Below are 17983 nucleotides of genomic sequence, written 5' to 3'. Positions count from 1 at the left end.
GAATAGTAAAAGAAATAATAAAGCCGCTTGTCTATCAAAAACTATTACTGAAACATCAGGTGGAGAGGAGGGCGAAAGTGAGGTATAGTCACCGATGTGGAAACCGCGTAGCGACTGTACAAGAGGGAAGATGTGAATGTCAGGAAGGGCGGTAGATGGATAGAAAAGAGAGGAGGAAGAGGTGGCACGTTGCGGGTAAGCTGTGCGACCTACAGCCTTCCCCATCTCCCTCCAATTCTATCTAAGCCACGTAGTGGTAAATGGCGCTGTTGGCGGGATCTCTTCTCAAGTAGTCCTTACCGATAAGAAACTCGATTCTCTTCTTTACATCTGTTTGCTGTCAAATGTCGAACAATGAAGGATTGAGTGAAAGAACAAATACAAGTTCACCTACGATCTTCAGGAAAATCAGAAATTCAAAATATCGAAATGAAGGTACATAATTGGCCCAGAAGCGTGAGATAAAAAACAAAGCAGATGACTTAGCTGAGAGTCATGCCTAACAAATTAGTCCTAATAAATTGATAATATAAAGGGTTGGGTTTAGAAAAAAGGATTCAAAACCACGATTTCTGTAATAATGGTGAATAGAGAGAGGAGATGAAAAACTAACCGTGAGTGGAAATTTTAGAAGCTGAAAGGTCTCGGAAATGAGGCTATTGTGATCAAGAGTTTTGCGAGACTTCATGATACGCACGATGCAGCAGTCGATGTGATTAACGCGATCGGCGAAAATGCGATTCTCGGTAGCCTTTTGCTCTTTGGCCTGGAAACAACGGCCACGCGAAGAGTGATCGTCAAAGTAGGAATTGAGGTAGGCTCAGAAATTTGGGAAATCTGCTTACCGATTCCTTGAGCTGGAGCTGATTAAATCTAATGCGTGTGAGGTGGTGGGTGAACTTCTTATTGAAGTAGAACTGGTTTTTCTCTGTTAATTCCGAGGTCTTGAAAAAGCAAGGGCCGATCATTTTATGGCAAAATATATTACTACATAAACAACATCAGTAGCAACTGTTAATATAGAAGAGATACGCACCAGAGGAAGTGATATGAGAACACGCTGGGTTTTGCTTGCGGCGAATGAGAGAAGAGCACGGTCTAGATGGGATTTTTCGATGCCTGTTGCCTCGGCAATGGAAGTGTAGGAGACAGGCTCGTCTGCCGGACCGTTGAATTGGAGCAGAACCAGCGCCTGGATCTCAGAGACCTGCAGCTCCTTCGTGCACTATAAATTGACAAATTAGGAAATCGTGTGAGGCAATTCGACTTAAGTTTCATTTAAATCTAGCTCTATACATTTTGGGGACTGATCACTACCTTAAAGTAAACAAAAAAGTAACTGTTAACAACCTATAAATCCAAAGAACATGACCAACTGACTAAATCAAAACAGGGATATGCTCTGAAATAACGTAATTTAATTGGTCACAAAACAATTTATGACTGAATCCAAACATCCGAGCTAGTAAATTTTTTCTTGATAATAGATTTTTAATGACAAGAAATGCGATGGGAGAGTAGCGCGGGAGTGAGTGAACTCACGGAGGGAAACTGAGCCCTAACGACACAAGTACCAAAAGAGGGAATATAGGTGAGTCTTCTTCCGCGATGTCGAGCGACGTAAAACTTCTCGAAATCTTCTCGAATGGCAAGCATCTAGGTTCAAATAAGTGCGTACGATTGGAAGTTTTGCATCTTACCTCAGAAGGGTAGTTGGCCGCGAGTGTGGGCATCTCCGGCCAAGAGGCGGGGGCAAGGACATTAACAGTGAAATCGATTGCATAGACTTCTGTCTGATGTGCTCGAAAACCTCTGCTCAGCTCGAGGCTCAGTTGGATATCCTGAAACATGAGCTCCATTTTTCGTGTGTAGTTAATACCACATTCTATAGAAATAACAATGATATAGAAAACGTTGCTACTGATTAATTACAAGTAGTGTCAATTACACAACAAACCTTGTTTCAGCCTTGAGAGAACCGCTTTCTCTGCGTCCACAGAGGCACTCCTGCCCAGAAGCAAACGCCTGGCCAACTGGCTGGAGTAGAAAGCTCGAAACACATCTTTTCCATCAATACAGCGAAAGATGACTAAGATCTTATCTACAAGTCGATCAAATTCATATTCCGATTGAGCCCTGTTGCTAGACCGTAATTGATTGTCGAGATACTTGGCGAGGCATTCAGCCGGCTTGTTTTGTCGGCGATTTATGAAATCCTCAAAGGCATCTTGCACCGTTCGGCTGAAGGAAGAATCATCAGAAAAACCCTCTCTGATGGAGTCCGTTAACGTGTCTTTCCACTCCAGTAGACGTTGAATCATCTCCCTATCCTTTTCGACAGAGTTTTCTGGATTGTCAACTATATCACAACCAACACGCATGACGATGGACTTAAACTCCGTTCGCAAGTTGCTAACACCATTATCGACTCTCGAGAGGAGATAATAGAGCAGATGAAGCTCCTTAAACTTATGCTCGAGAATCAGACTCGATAACGATGATAGGAGAAAGGAAAGACGCTTGGATATGAGCTCAGAATTTAGAACGGACATGAGTGGAGCTCGAGTAAGACCAGCGAGAAACATCTTTATCCGCTCTTCCTCTTCGTCGATGCGCCTATTCACGTGGATAAGGTAATCAGATATGGTCATTTTTTGGCTCAGAGTTTTACCCTCTTCGTCGTAAAATAGTCGACTTTGACGGATAAAAGGTTCCTCAAAATGTGAATGATAAAGCTATAAAAGGGAATGAAGGCATAAGAAAGTGAATTAGAGTAAGGTAAAGTCGAAGATGTATTTTAGAAAAGCAAACCCACATTCAGGTCTGAGTACATTCGAACTACCGATCGAAGCAGACCCTTTTCTATGCTCGCTCCACATCGCTCTTGGCGGATCAGATCAAGTAGACTTTTGAGGATTCTAGGCTGCACAGAACCATGCATTATAATAGTATTACGGAACAAAACCACCGCTAAATCCCTGAAACGCCAAGAAAATAATGAAAGTAAAGAAACGAGACAAATTGGCACAGAATCGACTAAACGTACCAAAGTTGTAGGAAATTTGAATTTATTAATGGCAATTGTTGATCCATGCACAAGAAGATGCTACGTATTAGTAACTGGAAGCAGGAAAAAGTGGTGACTTCGACGCCACACAGGGCAGAATTACCAATAATAGTAGCAGATTACCATTTTTTGGCAATAGGTGTCCCAACCGAGAGAAGCATTTTTAAGATCCATGTTCTCAGTATGCGAAAACGGTTAAGGAAAGCAAGGGGGAAATAAAGAATGACACAACGTTATGGGCACGTGTGTTCACCGATATACACGAACAGCGACCGTACACAACAAATAGATTCAAAAATAACGGAAAGGATATTTTGTGAAAATTGGCAACAGCTCATCCGCATAGAGTGTGAAGACTGATTTGAGAGTTTCGTATAATTTCACTATCATCGAATCATCGTTTACATTTTCGACACGCTTACGAATGATAACTAACAGTGCATTACCCTATATAGTTGTTCCATAGTATCATCAATTCTATTGTTATGAATAACTGCAAATACAGCTTCACGAAGTTTGGCGTGGTCTCTTTCAAATGCCAGTTCAGTAGTTGTTCTTTCATTACCTACATAACCTGAATAGTAGTGAAATAATAATTACTATCAAAGACATTAAATGAGAAATGTTTAGCTGGTTGTGTCCTATCGCTCATTGAGTGATAGATAGGCATGTTTGTGAAATCGAAATCGATGAGAACGGCGAGCCAGGCAGCCCACTAACGAAATGTGAGGGAGCGAACTTGATGGCAGCGGCTTCGTAGAAGAGAAGGAAAACAATACAAGTATTTTTAGGAAAACAAAAAACCTTGCCTAGCCAATTTTTCGTTAAATAAAAACAAAGTTGTATAGTTTTTTTCTTATTTTTATTATAAAATATGGTCTTATTAAGCAAGAGACGTAAGCGTGATGTTTTGCTACACTTAAGCGAAATATTTTTGGTGCAATATTAAACAAAATCTAGTGCACTCGAATTAGCTGCACCTAAACAGCTTTCTTACATGGCAATTATCACCGTCGAATAGGTATTTTAAAATTGGGCCACTTTAATTAACACTTTCGAAATAAGCATCGCCTAGCGAATTTGCTTGAGCTTTGAAATCTTTTGAAGGATTAAAAACTGCTTAGCAAACACTGCATTCTATGGATCTGGTTTAATCTGACTCTATATTCAGCCTACAATGGCAACTGATTTACGTGAAGAATGTACTCACTTCCGATTTTGGCTTCGCTCAGTTCTTCGGTAAAGAAATTAGGGTGAAAAAAATATTTCTGACGATAATATAAAGCCCTGAAGACGAATAAAGGTATGCTTGGGCATAAAATACACATATATATATATACATATATATATATACGGCCCACAGAAGGTATTAGGGCGAAGTAATTACGGTATGCACAAAGCCGAAATGATACGTGTACGTTTGAATGCAACTTTTAGACAAAGTGCATTTAGTAAAAGAATCAGAATTACCTGCATCTACCCCCGAGGGGGAGGTGTACTCTGAACAAGCAAAGCCCTGATTGCTGCGCTTGTTTGTATTATTACGAACAAGGAAATGTCCATGCCTGCAAAGCTTACCTGATCTAAGAGAAAAAGCAATGGGAAAGTTATAAATGCCAAACCCATTGCAATGGAAGCAAATAAATGGTAGTGTTACATGCTATTTGTATGTTTAGCTCGGTCTTAGTAGTGGGCTAATAAGGGGCTTCGCCTTTTTACCTCCACAGCGCCGGTCTGGCTTCCAGGGCATGCCAATAATTCCGTTCCCTTGTGGAGGCCGACAAAACAAGTGTTACAGCTTCTTTCCCTTTTGCGTACATCTTCGGGCTCTGCAAGTAAATTGCATAGATTACTCGGTTATGTTCCTAAAAAGTTACAACGAATTCATGCGGAGAAAATCATTGTTGGTTTGGGGTAGTAAAAGTGAACGCGATGTCAAAATAAAAAGACGAACGAAGGAAAAATTGCTTTCTGCACTTTAAACGAAAGGCGTTGTTGAGGTATGGCGATTCTTGCCAAAATCCTGGTTATTTCTAACATTTTACTTTCATTAAAGTCTATACTGCTTTTTGTTTATGTGTAATATGTTGTTTCCTTTGATTTCAATAGACACTTCTGTAGCGTTCCGAGACTCCCCGAAGTTGAAAGAAGACAAAATACTCGGGCAGAATATATATTCAGCGCAGAGAAGGTGTCTGGGCTATTGGTATGGCCCAAAAGGCCAGCCCACCCAAAGAGATACAAGGGGGCTGGTTCAAAGTACAAAAGTAACGTCTCGCCAGCACTAAGGGATAAACCACTATCGTATTACACTTTGATGAGCTTGATTTGTAAACACAAATGTGGATTCTTTGTAATCCAGCTAAAATGTAACGTCTTGAGACGTCTTTGAGGTCAAGAGAGGACCAGTCACTCAGGAATACTATGCATATTATACAGAGTAGGGGTAGCTGCTACTGGCATGGCCTGGAGGCCAGCCCACCCGGTGAAGACACAATGGGCAAAGGCACAATGTGGCCCTTAATCAAAACCAGAAGATTGAACAACCGGGTTATCATAAAAACATCAATGAATACGCTAACAAGAACATCAAATCCTGGTATGCTCCCAAGACAAACAAAAATCGTCAGATCTGCCTTTCCTTCACGACTTCGCATAGAAGCATTAGGACCTATTACTATTCATGGATGTCACAAGCAGAAGGTGTATTGTAGAACCGGCTTTAAATGATTTAGTAAAACCTAACAATAACTTTGCACTCAAAAAACTAGAAGGTAATAACAAAGTGTTTTAGATTTCTCCCGTGATTTGTTTAGCCGCTCTCACAACTTGTGCGTGCGATTAAATAGTGGCTCTTTGACGCTGATTGGTTCGTAGTATCGAACGCCAGGTGCTGTTATTTCCTTTATTAATCTACATATCCCAGACATTTGTTTTATGTTCTTCTGGTTACTTCCCGATTTGATATTTGGCTTTCGGTGCTAGTTTCATTAAGTGGTCGAATTTCCACCACGGTCTTTGTGCCAATTTAGTCAGTGTTTGGGTCTAACCATCACTTGAGAAGTATTGTGCCACACTTATTTGCCTTCCAGTGCTTAAATCTTGGTAGCTTTTTAATTATTTGGGTTTTGAAGCCTTTTTGCTGATATGGCGGCCTTTGTCAGCGATATCGAGGGATTATTTTTAATTCAGTTTGATGTCCATTGGCCTACACTTTTTCGGTACTATGATAGGTTTGATTAATACTGTTTTGCTTGTGCTCGTCATATGCACACAGTAAGTGAACTCGAAGGGTATAGGCCAGCTGTGCCAAATTTTAAAATTTTGTCGTGTTTATGCTATTTTCTACTATTTCTGCATTTTACATCGTTTGCTTAGGATTTAACCAACGTTTCCGCCGCAAATCCGAAAATGGAGCTTCTTCGCCTTAAGGAGGCTATGTCAAATGCGCCACACGTTTGTCTTCTTTATTGTTCCCTTCATTTTCTAATCTTAGGCCCAACAACTCGCTACACAGTTTGCAGCTGATGCTCAAGATATCAGTCACTTGCTTCGCGAGTTCAACACTGCCTGCTCCTACATTCATCAGGCGCAGGTATAATTGTGAATCTCTTTAATTTCAACCTGACTTTAGGAAACGCTTGCACAGTGCTACTTGCAAATGTCTGAAATTTCACGACTTATTGGAAGTAAAGTGAGTTATCACCCATCTTCCACTATACTTATAAAGCGATCACTGAGCATTTATGTGAATTGTGATTTTGGATGAATCCGTTCGTGCTATTTTTTTTTTGGTATTTTGACTGAAAGATAATATGAACTCCTATATGGGGTTTCGTGCTTATTTCCTGTCTTCCTACAAAGTCAATTATCTTTACAACTTTTCGCCTTCAGTACCCTTTTTGGACATTAAACATTAAGAAGTCCCAACTAACGGTATTTTTCTCCAGTGCTGCATTCATGTCCACGCAGTCCACCTATCCTTAAATATCAAAATTTGTGAATTGAATAAGTACTCATGATGTTTTTACCTCATTGTCAATTTTAACTCTTGAGAAGTTAATGAGTGCACATTTTTACTGACATTTCTTGCATGTATAGCTTGGGCGTCGGTGCCGTTTTCACCTTTCCTTTGCTTTGTGTTGTGCTATTGGCGGTTGCTGTCACTACTTTGCAAACTGTTGTTGCCTTCATTGAGCATTGATCTCCGATTGATTCGTTGCTGTATCTCAACTTATGTGAATGAAATTATCTTCTAATGAATTTTTTTCGCGTATCGTCTCGGCATTTCCACGACTCGTAGATGTTTTCTACCATCATCCCACTGATATCCTCAGCCAAGTATTCTCAGTAGTCTTTAGTGTCAATTTGATTTGACTACCTCCTCCCTAGACCCTGTCGGTACAGTCAAAGAACCCGGATTTCGAGAATATCTGTCTCCAATTCTCCAGCTTTCTTGAGGAGGTACGTCGCATCTTCACTGCCTCTCCTTGTGTGTGTTTTTGCTCACCTCTTTCATTTTTTCCCGCAGCTCTCGGGAATGCATCGAGCGGAGGCGGAAGAATTGCGCTCAGCTCTCTTCCTACCTGCGCACAAACTGCCCAGTCAGCCGGGCTTACAGTTAGTTGACAACTCGGGCGCCGCTGCGGCAGGGGAAGGCGGAGGCGGAGTTACAAGCCTTTTTTTCGCCGACCTGCGTGCCACCCAACGCCACCGTGAGGCCTGCGAGCGCGAGGTGCATGCTTCCCTTGCCCGCTACATGCGTCTCACGCGTCGCTGTGCGCCTAAAGAACACGATGACGCGGTACTCGAACTCTCTCGTGTGCGTCAAATGGTTTCCAAATCCTCCTCTAAGCTATAGGTGTTGAAATTTTTATGAATCGGTGTTGCTCTAGGTCGATCTAGATGGTCTTTACGGTGCATTTTTGAAGGTTTGCATTTACCTAGTAGTTACTGAACTCTCGGATACGGCTGCGAGTTTAAAACTTTTCCATATTGATTTCATCACTCCGGATCTAATCTTGCAAATTCGGTCGTACTTGAGTTAGTGTTTTGCCAAATTAGCCTTAACGAAATTGCCATATTAACTACTTAGTCTTTCGTTTATCTTAATGACTGTGATAACCTCAAAACACCTCCATCTGTTAACCCCAAATTATTAGACCACCTAGTAGTAAATCACGGAAAGTCTGTTGCGACTGTGAACTAGAAGGATATCAAGAAGTAGCGTAATGTGAGTCTGAATGCTACCTTTAGTTTTTCGGTATCCTTCAACTATAGCAAGCGATAAAAGAATCGGGAAATCCCCACAAAGGTTAGTTCGCCGACAGCTTTACACCTATCATGCTGCCTTCTTTCTTATTCACGACTGAAGCTGCATTATTTCATTCCTGTTGTACATAAAGTTGGAAAGTAGTCTCCGTCATACTACCTCTTATCGGTACTTTGTAGCGTCGTCGAATGTTCCAGCAAGCGGCAGTCATCTACCATGCACGCCTTAACGCAGCGCACTTCGAGCGCGAAATGGTTCCTCTCAATGCCTTCTTCGGTTTTCTCACAACCTTGCGCATCCATTGTAAAAAGATCGCCGAGGTAGTGGAACAGCCTTCGCTGGCTCAATTTGCCGAGGTCATCAAGTCCCAGTTCGATTGGTACGTCTTTCTAGTTAGTTGGTCGACTAATTACTATGAGCCTATTCCAATCTCTCCTTTCCTCATTGCAGCCGACAGGTGCAGTCCACACAAGCGACCGAAGAGTTCCTAAACACCCTCACTAACATCCAAAGCCAGTCGTTGGCTCTCTTCGCGCCTGAGCCACTCTTTGCCAAGTCGGGTAGGAACTTTCGCCCCTTATTGTATGCGGCGGTGAACTTGCTTGTTCCTGTCTTTACGGCTTTAATTTTCCGACATTTAAGCGTTAAGTTGCTATGGTTTTATCGAAGCCTCAACTTCAAAACGAAGTGACAACATTTTCCTATCCAAAATCCCTATCTCCTCCCGACTCTGTTCCAAGTTTTGGCGAATTCGATGTGATGAGTTTCCTTTTCCAACATCTGAAATTCATTCTCCCCTTCTTTGTGCTCTCCTTTCCGACCTTTATTAGTTCGCTATCTAGCTCGAAATCTCTATGGGTTTTCAGACAAGTCTTATCTGCGTACACCAGAAACGAACCTTCTCTCTAAGAGTGGTTACCTCTACATGCGAGTGAAGAAGACGTTTGGCTTTGACTGGAATGAAGTTTACTGCTTCACTCAGGGTGGGAATCTCCTCTGCCAACAGAAGGGAGATGTAAGCCACTGTTGTTGTTGCTGCTATCGTCTTCTTAACTTTTTTTTCCTGCGTCCTGGGGCGCGTTTCCCATCAGATATTTGGGCGCCTGAGTTAACTACCGAAGGTGTGAAATGCATTATTTTACTGCTATAAGTATATGGATACTTAAGGGTTGTGAGGTTAGGCACGTGAAGAGCGTGATAGATCAACTGCAAGTGATACGGTGATCACAACATCACACACTGAGTACCAACGTGATGTTTTGTATAATTGAGACCAACATCAAAATGCCACATATTGTTTAGGGCACATTCTTAGTGATGTAAGCTATTATTGTTTCTCCACTGGTTATCCAGCTCTAGTTGGATGGATGGAGGCTTTCCACAATGATGTTATGGGTTTCAAATCACAACCGGTTTTGCCCCTATCCTGCGTTTTGAAAGGAAAACAGGAGGTTGAACAGGTGTACTTTGTACGTTAGTTGATAAACTATAGCCTTGAAAAAATGTAGACGTTTGCAACATTACCAGACCCCATTCTCATGACATAAGTCGCACATTTTAAAGCCATTTTACGAAATATGCACTTTTACTAGCAATAATTGTCGCCTTCTGTTAATTGGCATTATTGGTTGTGTTCCTATCAAACGCTTTGGTAGCATTCTTGGCTCACTTTGTCGGAGGACTTTTCCCTTTTGAAATTGCTTTATAAAACCATTCTGTTGCTCTTTCGCTGAAAAGTGGCGGTGAAGTCCTACTCGAGCTGTCCGAGTGAAAGGTGATAATTTACCACCTTGATAATACCAATGTGAATAAAACGAACTGAGGTGAGCCTGTTGTATCTAACTCTGCGGGACTGGTCACTCAAGCTGCATATTGGCCAAACGACTGGATCATAATGTTAAATTCATGACATTGCAGTGTTTCACTTCCACAGATTTCCTTGTTCAGTTCTTTTTTTCAAGATCGGTCGATGTGCTCAGTTTATTCAAGGGATCTAGACAATTATTTGGTCTTTAGGCATTCAAACTTTTCAACCGCCTCGTTGATAATACTTAGCACTTTCGCTTCCAGAATCTCAGAGGCAAAATGTTCGCCATGCTTTACAAAAGATGCGCTTTACTTAAAATTTTCTTGCTTATACGCAAAGATCAAGTAATCCTCAGACTAACCAGCCATCATAAAATGATAAAGAATATATGTTACATGCTCAGTGCTGGTAAAAACGATGCTAAGAAATAATACAGCCCCATGCCAGCTAGTACAAATTCGTAACATGTTATTCCGTTGGGTAAAATATTCCACCATGGTATGTTACTTCTATTGCTTCCTTTGTGTGAGGTGGTGGGTATTAAACAGGCTCGTTCGTTTTGTCACTTTTTGGATGAGCAGAAATATGATCTTACAGTTCCCCTCCTTTTAATGGGACATCTGCGGTCCGCTGCTTTGCGTTAAGCGCCGCCACGACTAAGGTGTGTCGTACAGGCTTGCGCACACTGACACAAATTGGGGAGAAAATAAGTTGTAAATAGCATTGTTACCTTGTTTAGTGTTTCCAGACTGCCTTTTTGTCTGGATGTACATTAATTCTCGACTTAAGTTTGACTTTTGATGAAATTTTAATCTCTGGAGAAATCGCATCCTTAGATTGGCTAGTCAACCCTGGTTTCATTGGTTTGCTAAGAGGGTTGGGGATGGTGCATCACTTGTCTTGATCGACATAGTCACGGTAAGATAGCGACCCCGAGAAACCTGTGAAAACACGTTTAAGTTTACCTTCTTGAAGATGGTATGGCAGATTTGAAGCTAATCTATTGCGCATTGTGTCAGAGAGTGGTTTAAACCATTTAATCTGATTGTGGTTTCAGTATAAATCGGGCACTGTGGGTTGTCTGTCCTGGAGATAACTTTCTTTATCCACCTAAAATTAACTGTACTTATCTACGCTATCAAATGGCGGAGCAGTGCCGTTTTTACACTCGTCTGATGTACGCACAATTTTGGATTTCGATGCTAGTATTTCAGTTTTTCAATCATCCACCCCGATCCCAAATGCATTCTCCCATTTATCGCATTCTTTTTATCGAGAACAAAATTCCTAGAATGGAACCACCTCATCATGGCAAAACATCGTCCACGACTTGGTGCACTTTTGATAATCGCCTATGGTTTTTCTATTTTGCTCTGCACTTTTTTCAAATTGCTTTTAAAAGACAGCTCCGTGGAGGGCTCACCTTCATGGGAAAGCAAAAATTTTGATCAATCAGAAGTTTTCAAGATCGCAAAATCTCGAACGTAGAGTGCTCAATGAATTTTGCGCTTAAATATGGTCCATTCAATATTATATAGAGCTCAGAGTCCTCTTCTTATTCGGTGATGGATCTGTGGAGAGGTAATTTAGCGGCCTGATGACTTACAATAACTCTTTCTAAAAGTGTTCACAAAAAAAACCAATAAAACCGCCTAGTTTCCTAAATTCAGGGAAATATTTCTGCTATTCGTTTTCTCTTTTCAATAAAGTTTTTGTTGCCCATAGGGAAACAGCTTTGTCAGAAATCTTACCTTGTTACATTTTCAAAGGTTTGGACTTGGAATAGAGAAACCACAATGGCTCAAAAACCAAGAGCTAATCCGAAACTTTGAGGACTCAAAGAGACCCTTTTTGTTGACCCTACTGTCGTTATATTATACAAATAGCTCGGCGCAGGTGTTTTGGTGAACCTAAATGGAAAGGGTGTCTTCGCAGAACCAATGGATATCGATGATCGCAGATACACCTTCCAGATAGTCTCCCCGGCTGAGAAGCGGTGAGTTGGTTACCACACCAGGTGGCTAGTTTGCATGCTCTCCCTATCTTTCCCCTTCCTCCTTTTTTTGTCGCCTTTTTCATCTACCAAAGTGGTATTTGACAGTGTGAAGAAACAACAACAGCATCAGGAGCCGAGCTTCATCCATTCCCTCTTTTCCTCCGAGCCCCAACATCAGCCGCAGTAAGCCGCGCACTTTTCCTTCGCTTTTTGTGCACACCCCATTAGCCACCACTTCCCCTCCTCTTCTAGAGTACGCGTAAACTGCTCTGTTGGACTGCTCCATCCAACTGTTTTTATCTTTGCATTTTTGCAGAACCGTTGTTCTTCAAGCCGAAAACTCAACGGATCGCGATGAGGTTAGTTCTGTATACACTACTTAAATATTTTAGTAACCGTAGTCGAGTTGATCTTGTCGCTTGCGTGGCACATGTATCATTTGTGGAAAAGCATTTCTATTTGTATTCCCATCTGCTATTTAAAGCTATCAGATATTAATAAAACATGTCGTAAAGGACGGTTCTCACAAGGTGTATAGGCAATAATCAGCTTTCTAAGGAGCCATTATTTATTCCTGAATTTAAATGCGAGGAAGTCGCGATAAAGTGACTCCGTAGGCGGAGGCATACAAATCCACAATGCGGTAGAGTATGATTGCCGCTTAATAATTTATGTAATTACGAAATACCCTTTAGCTCCCTGTCGTTTCACTTCTCAAACCATCATTACAGCGGTAGTTTAGGGTGTATTGACACGTAAGGCCATATCGCGGTGGGAAGGTTCTCAATTCATAAAGCAGCGGTGTTTCCCATATCATGCACCGTGATAGATAAAATAGAAAAGGATTTCTACTGGAAACATTTTTCTGTTATTTTCTCCAAATAATGAGCGTTCTGTTCATTTAGAGCCCCAATTAATTTCTTCTAAAGCACTGAACCTTATCCACTTCTGTCACCGCCAGAAGTCAACTACAAAATAATTCTATTGTTTGGATGCAGAAAGTCTAGGAACCAGGCGTGTGTCCGGTATAACCAGGACTGAAATCATTCCCGGTTTCAAGATTTCAAGGGCATGGTGAAATAAGTATTTTTGATTGCCAAAGTTGGATTTGGGAAGCAGTTTACTGTTAAAATGTTGTACCTCTGGACTTTGGAGGTACACGCAGCTAGTCTTGATATTACGGGGATTTTTATTTTGCTTTAGTGGATTCACACCATCTCAAATGTCATCATAAACACGAGTAGTTGGGCCGGCCAAGGTCAACCGCCTCCTGAACCGAGACCGGTGGATGTAAGCTACATTTTCTTCATCTCATCAAGCTTTTCTTGGCTCTCGTCTGTGACTCTGAATCGCCTTTATTAAGTTAATAGCTACAGTTTTATGAGACTGCAGCTTGATGCCCACCTCCTTATATCTTAATCCTGATAATTATACGTGTGCCTTTTGCTTGTGGTGTCAACAGTTGTTACTTAAATTTTAGTGTGTCTGAGAGGTGAAATCCTCTTGTCTGCAAAGTAAATAATAATGGTAGTATCAACCTTTCCTGGAAGAGGATCATATTACCTCTGAGTTGGATGTAGGGAATTATTTTTTCGCTTCTACGTTTTAATTCAAAATCGTTTTCGCAACGCGACTTAATTTGCCACAGTCAAGCTTTTACTCCTTTTGGATTTACAAGGTTGAATTACAGAATGTCATTTGACCGTTATTGGGTGTTTAAGTAATTTTGTATCCGACATTTAGTTTCTGTTTTACTCGAAACGTAATGATGAGTGAGCCTTGCAAGACCCGGATTCGAAAACCTCTACTTTCTCTTCGTTCCTCCTTTCCCTTTGCATTTCTTTGTGCGTTTGTATGTGAATAAATTGTCTTAGGCACTATGGCTGGAGCTAACGAGGCGTGTCCATGACCACTCATCAGATCAATCAATCAGTATGAGGTATGTACAGTTGCATGTATCGAGTTTGCACCCCTCTAGGGGAATACTCGGATTGGCACTTATGTGCTCATACATACGCGTTTTGTCTGCTTCCATTTCTGTGTTGAAGCACTCTTGATTAAGTAGGAAGTGTCAGATTTTATTAAGTACTTCGCTTCTTTTTTGCTAAATCGGTAACAATCGTCTTTCGCTTTACTCTTTCCTGGTCATTGTGAAACCGCATCGTAATCTTTTTTGTATGAGTTCTTCTATCAAGTTGGAGCTTTTTTAGTGATTTTATGAAATCATATATTCGGAAAAAAAAGGATTTTATTTTCGAATATGAGTCCGGTAGAGGGGCAAACTCAAAAAGCAAAAAATCCTAAAATATCCACAAAGTTTCGGGCCTCTGAGGAGTCGGCTGGTCAGTATTTTAGCGCCTGAGCCCTTCTTGAAGATGTAGTAAAATGTACGCTTCTGTATTGGACCTTATTGTGAATGCACAAAAGGAAGATGGAATGACTGAAGAGTCCACGTAGTTTGATGTATAACTAACACGAATTTCGTTCTTCAATAGTACGTTATTTGAGGGTTTGTAGATCGTCTTACTATCAATTGAGACTGCGATTTTACCGGAGGTGAAGGTGAACTAATTGGAAATAATTACAATAGACTCACTCCTCCCCCATATTTTATGGTACTCCCATTCCAACAGAATCAAATCTCTCGATCCAACTAGTAGACTAGATGGGTTCATAGGAAGCTTCATCCCAAACTCTGTAGTAGAAGCTACCAGTGCTTTTGACGGTGTAATCGGCATTTTCTGCCTTTGCAGTACGATCAATCTATTTGTGATAGATCAGCAAGATTGGTGCATTTACTGGGAATAAAGTGCCTCAGATCATACAGCGATGTTGAGATGATGTAAGGTACAATCATTGCGAATCACGACGGCCTCTTTTAACGAGCGTTCAGGAAAGCAGCTGAAGTTTTGTGACTCGGATGTCCTTAGGCCTGATTTGCTGATTGCAACGAGTCAATGTCTGTTTAATCGCATTGGTCGAGATATTGAAGATGCGAAGCTTGTATTTAAACAGGTGAATCAGGTCAAAAGAGGCAGCTTCAGGCTTTGACAATGGTAATTAATTCCATGTACCACAAATAACTTTGTCTAAACAATTTACAAAATCTTCCCAAGAAACTGCCTCATCCGTTTATCACACCAGCTGTCCACCACCAGAAGATACTGGTAAATACTGGTTAACTGCATTTTGTTTATCGTATTTAAGTAACAACTTCCTTCTACTGACTTTGGTTCTTTAGCTTTGGCAAAATCTAGGTGATTTTGACAGCCAAAATGACCAAAACGTCACGCAGCTATTTCTCTAACCCACACACACTTTGGTGTGTATGGTAATTTCCCACTTTTGACTATTTCTCCACTGTTCTGAGCGGTTGATTAGTTCATTGGTTGCACCCTATTATTCTTTGATAATTCTGCTTCGGTGTAGCTGAAATACATGGGATTTAATCCTCCAAGATGTGGTTACATGAATAATGTGCAGTAATTAATGGTTGCTACTCTCTGAATGCTTATAATTCCCCCACCCCTCAATTTGTTAAACGCAGTTACTCAGGGGTGATGCCCTGTAGCTTATATCCAGCTAAGGCACGCATCATTAACTGGCCCCTTGGTTTTCCACTTCTATCATACTTCTCTTGTGTATCATTAAAAAGAGCATGTTTTTTTTTCCTTCTCTTTATTGCCTTGCAATATCAATTAAAGGAAAGCTTCCCTAATTTTACATCTCACCCTTTTTAGCAAATTTGGGTGAAAGGCACTCGAAGTTGGAAGAATACTCGCCATCCATTCGTTACATTATCGTCGCAAACAGCTGCCAAGGCTAAGACACTTTTTTAATTTCAGAAGTCCTTCGTTGATTTTTCTGAGGTGCTTGAATAATTATGCTTCTTTATTTAACAGGGGAAAGTTTTTTTAGGACGTATCTGCTGGGCGACCATATTTTCGCAAATTTGATGCTGTGCTTTGAAAATCCATGATCTTGTTCCACTTTCCTTCCCACTTTTTTAGTTGAGAGGCTGCCTGTTTAGGCATAGGAGTGGAGTGGCTGAATGGAATTTGTGAAGGTACTTTATTTGATATCGCATGCAAGGACTACAAAATTGCCAAGGCTGAAACAGCACAAAGAACAAATGATTAATGGCTTTTGAACTTAGGTCGGAGCTAAATTTTTGGATCCTTCATTTTGAGAAACATATTAGCGATTATGATATTACTTAACTTTTTTCTGCTGCTTATATTTAACTGTAAACACTTGTGTGCCTCACAAGAAAAAATTATTTTTAGTTTAGCATTGATAGCCAAATTGCGCTGCCAGCAAGGTTGATGTTTACTGTACGCATTTACTGTTGTGGGTTAAGTGTTCCCTTTCACCTCACTTCCAAGAGTCCGGACCGAACCGGACACTTTCGTGAAAAGCTGAAAAAGATACACATTTTTAGTACTTTATAAGCATAATTGTCAAGTCACCAATAATGACTTCCCAATACTTCTGCAACCTATGTGTTATCAGTATTTTGACGAATTTCAGAGTTGTCTCTTCTGATTTAAATTAATCGAATCACAATTTTCTTTCTCATCACCCCAGTCCTAGCAAGTTCGTCAATTGAAGCTACCATTAAGGTGTGAGGTGCCTTAGTTTTCATAGCTGGTAATCACTTCCTTGAGATCCCTTGCATGCTTCGTTAACACACGGTTCCTTTCAGATCTTGTTGTTGTTGAATTCTGTGTGCTTGTTATGCAGCTTCTAGAAGAAAACCACTTTTGCTTTATGCATTAGCGTTGAGAATAAAGCCCCTGACCTCGGACATGAGGCTTAGTTTCCCCTCCAGCAGTAAAGGTTATGTTGTAGTGGCACGAAAATTCTGGAGAACACGCTTGGTGAACAATCCTTATCATCAACTGCATCTTCCCCATAATCTTTAAAAGTTGGATTTTCTGGGTGATTGTGTGCCTACCATTATCACAGGTTCTTCATTAAAATACACTTTCTATTTATAAAAACCAAATTTCGAAGAAACAATGCATTTCTTCCGTAATCTTGAAATCGGGATTTGTCATTTTATTGTTTGATTGCTTGTTTATTTTCCAATAAGTTCATCTTCGTTGTACGACCTCTCAGAGTAACATTTTAGAAAGAGGTGATTATGCCCTTTTCGCTTTATCCGCTCTACAGCCGCTGCCTTTCGTGTTGGTACCGCGATCACAGACCTCTCAGGAGGCGAGCCAAGAGAGCGCAGATGAGGAGGACGAGATGGAGCGCGCTTTGCGGGCCTCACTTTCCTGCACTGCATGGATCGCTCAGGCACCACCACTTCACCTTGAACTCACCCCTGTCGACGCTCCTGCTGTCCCCGACACTACTGCTGAAGCTGTGGGTGACGCAAATGCCGACTTAGAGGTGGTGCTTACCTTCATCGGTAGTATGCCGCTACCTCGATTCCTTGGTGAGTCTCTTTTCCAGTCTTTGCTTGAATTGCCTCGATAGAATTACGACGAATTTGTCTCTACTTGTACTAAGCTTTTATAGAGCCAATTTACCTGAATTGCACTTTCTGTTCTAGATTTAGGACCCTCTTTCGCCTCCTGTTGTTAATTCTTTGCTATGGAAGACTCACTTTCTTCAATTTAGATTTCAGACCGTCATTTTTTTACTTAAACAAAAGTGCTATTTGAAACACCACCAATGTGCTTGAAAAGCTCAGTGATCTAACGTTGCGCCCACATTCGCCGAATCTTTCGACTTTGCAGCTGAGTCGTGTTTACTCAATTTCCGCTCTACGCTCCCGTTTTCCATCGCTTTTTGGTAGATAATCTGAATACTAGCCTGCCCCCCCCCCCC

At 41.1% G+C, this 17983-nt stretch overlaps 2 protein-coding genes across 2 annotated transcripts; one reads left to right on the top strand and one right to left on the bottom strand. All coding sequences in view use genetic code 11, as the record gives it.

Annotated features, from left to right (window-relative positions):
* Positions 1-241: 241 nt before the first annotated feature.
* EGR_00401 (Cullin-4A) lies at positions 242-4887 on the bottom strand (the record flags this gene model as incomplete). Its single annotated transcript, XM_024489650.1, has 16 exons — positions 242-337; positions 614-766; positions 846-944; positions 1037-1225; positions 1543-1656; positions 1701-1885; positions 1958-2735; positions 2816-2978; positions 3047-3106; positions 3191-3244; positions 3399-3484; positions 3514-3641; positions 3668-3782; positions 4261-4301; positions 4538-4650; positions 4787-4887. 16 exons carry the CDS (start codon positions 4885-4887, stop codon positions 242-244), a joined length of 2475 nt encoding a protein of 824 aa, XP_024356328.1.
* A 1591-nt stretch (positions 4888-6478) lies between these two features.
* EGR_00400 (DCC-interacting protein 13-beta) lies at positions 6479-17737 on the top strand (the record flags this gene model as incomplete). The annotated part of the gene is made up of 12 exons (XM_024489649.1): positions 6479-6523; positions 6564-6662; positions 7460-7531; positions 7599-7889; positions 8519-8718; positions 8790-8899; positions 9170-9354; positions 12033-12142; positions 12459-12501; positions 13346-13432; positions 17318-17588; positions 17706-17737. 12 exons carry the CDS (start codon positions 6479-6481, stop codon positions 17735-17737), a joined length of 1545 nt encoding a protein of 514 aa, XP_024356327.1.
* Positions 17738-17983: the final 246 nt, after the last annotated feature.

This window comes from Echinococcus granulosus (genome assembly GCF_000524195.1).
Source record: "Echinococcus granulosus chromosome Unknown EG_S00001, whole genome shotgun sequence".
In the NCBI taxonomy this organism is placed as follows: domain Eukaryota; kingdom Metazoa; phylum Platyhelminthes; class Cestoda; order Cyclophyllidea; family Taeniidae; genus Echinococcus; species Echinococcus granulosus.
This window is presented reverse-complemented; position numbering and strand designations above follow the sequence as displayed.